Source organism: Phoenix dactylifera, chromosome 13, assembly GCF_009389715.1.
Source record: "Phoenix dactylifera cultivar Barhee BC4 chromosome 13, palm_55x_up_171113_PBpolish2nd_filt_p, whole genome shotgun sequence".
In the NCBI taxonomy this organism is placed as follows: Eukaryota; Viridiplantae; Streptophyta; class Magnoliopsida; order Arecales; family Arecaceae; genus Phoenix; species Phoenix dactylifera.
The window spans coordinates 11,571,642-11,573,837 of NC_052404.1; the positions used below are offsets into that span (position 1 = coordinate 11,571,642).

At 54.4% G+C, this 2,196-nt stretch overlaps 1 protein-coding gene across 1 annotated transcript; it reads right to left on the reverse strand.

The window, feature by feature from the left end:
• Positions 1-366: 366 nt before the first annotated feature.
• On the reverse strand, positions 367-1,911 carry LOC120112949. The gene is made up of 2 exons (XM_039133169.1): positions 694-1,911; positions 367-492 (listed from the first exon to the last, which is right to left on the reverse strand). Exons 1-2 carry the CDS (start codon positions 1,909-1,911, stop codon positions 367-369), a joined length of 1,344 nt encoding a protein of 447 aa, XP_038989097.1.
• Between the last annotated feature and the right edge of the window lie 285 nt (positions 1,912-2,196).

Consider the following 2,196-nt stretch of genomic DNA (forward strand, 5'->3'; position numbering starts at 1 on the left):
CGGTTGCTTGAGGATCTTAAAGAACGGGAGGCATCGCTCAGCCGACCTGGAGACAAATCTTCCAAGGGCTGCGATCCACCCGATAAGCCGCTGCACCTCCTTGACTGTCTTCGGTGCCGCTATCTCCTGCAGCGCCCGGATCTTCTCAGGGTTGGCTTCGACTCCGCGCTAGGTTACTATGAAACCCAGGAATTTGCTCGAGGTGACTCCGAAAGCACACTTTGCTGGGTTGAGTTTCATCCGATACTTTCGGAGCTTGGAGAATGTTTCATTGAGGTCGGCCACATGGCATTCTGCTGCCCGACTTTTCACCAGCATGTCATCCACATAGACTTCCATATTTCGACCTATCTAGTCTTTGAAGATTTAGCTGACTAGCCTTTGATAGGTGGCTCCCGTATTCTTCAATCCGAACGGCATCACTTTATAACAGTAGGTGCCCTTGTCAGTAATGAAGGCAGTCTTCTCTTCATCTTTCGGTGCCATACGGATCTGGTTATACCCCGAGAAGGTGTCCATGAAGGTCAGCAACTGGTGCCCCGAAGTAGAGTCAACAAGTTGGTCGATGCTGGGGAGGGGGAAACTATACTTCGGGCAGGCCTTGTTTAAGTCGGTGTAGTCCACGCACATACGCCATTTTCCCATTGGCTTCTTTACGAGGACCACATTGGCGAGCCAATCTGGGTAGGAGACCTCCCGGATAAAGCCAGCTTCAAGAAGCTTGTCCACCTCCTGGGCTGTCGCTTGCTGTCGCTCCAGAGCAGAACTCCGCTTCTTCTGTCTCACGGGTCTGCAGGTCAGCTTCACTTGGAGTCGGTGAGTCATGATCCTGGGGTCGATCCCCGGCATGTCGGCGGGCGACCAGGCGAAAACGTCTATGTTGGCCCGAAGAAATTCGGTCAGGCGCTCCCTCTCGCGGGGACTCAGATCGGAGCCGACCTGCACAGTTAATTTTGGAAAATTTTTTAGTAAGGAAACTTGGGTAAGAAGCTCACCAGGCTCTACCCGCTTTTCCCAGGGGTTATCTCGCACGTCCAAGATCTCGATGGGTAGCGTGCGATCTATCGCCTGGGTCGAGGCCTCGGTCAGTAGCTCTTGTTGGCTTGACGCTTCGGTCCTCTGCTTGGCTTTGCATGTCGCTATGTAGCACTGCTTAGCCATCATCTGGTCTCCTCGGGCTTCGCCTATTCCTTCAGCAGTAGGGAACCGCACGAGCAAATGATAGGTTGAGACCACGGCCTGAAGGGCGTTGAGTCTCGGTCGCCCAAGAATAACATTGTAGACTGCAAGCAGGCGGACCACAAGGAAGTCCATCCTTACGGTGCTTTCTCGGGGGGCGAGGCCAACCGTTACTAGAAGGCTAACCTCGCCCGCCACCGGGACTGAGTCCCCGATAAATCCGACCAATGGGGTATTTATTTTCCGAAGCTGGCTTTCTACTAACCCTATTTTTTGGTAGACATGATAATACAAAACATTCGCCAAGCTTCCATTATCAACCAAGACCCGTTTTACATGGAATTTGTTTACAACCATGGATATAACCACGGCATCATCATGAGGGGTCTTGACCTCTCCTAAGTCCTCATCCGAAAATGAGATAGCTTCGGAGGTGCGCGGGCGCTTCAGGGAGGTCTTTTCCTCAGCTGACTCTTCGGCTGAGCTTCCTCCTTTGATGACATTGATGGTGCCGGCGATGGGCCTGTTGTCATTTGGGTCTTCAAGCGGCACGGTGTCTTCCGCCGGCCTTCTTTCTTCACGTCGGTTCTTCACGAACCGATTGAGTACCCCGCGGCGGATGAGCGCTTCAATCTCATCCTGGAGCTGAAAGCAGTCCTCCGTGTCATGGCTGCGGTTCCGATGGAAGCGGCAGTACTTCTTGGGATTGCGAGGGGCTCCCACGTTCCGCATCGGAGGCGGGGGCCGAAAAAAATCGTGGCCTTCGATCTCCATCAGGATCTCGGCTCGGGGTGCGTTGATGGGCGTGTAATTTTCATACTTTCCCGAGTATACACGAGGCCGTGGTGGAGATCTTGGTCGAGGTGGAGACTTTGGGCGAAGCCGCCCCTGCTGCCGAGGTGGGCTTCTCAGCCAAGGTAGGCTTCTGTCCCGGCGGGGGGAACGGCTTCTTGGGTGGCCGCGTTCTTCGCGACGCTTCTTTTGCTTCTTTGAGGCTGGCTCGGCCGCGCTCCGCCT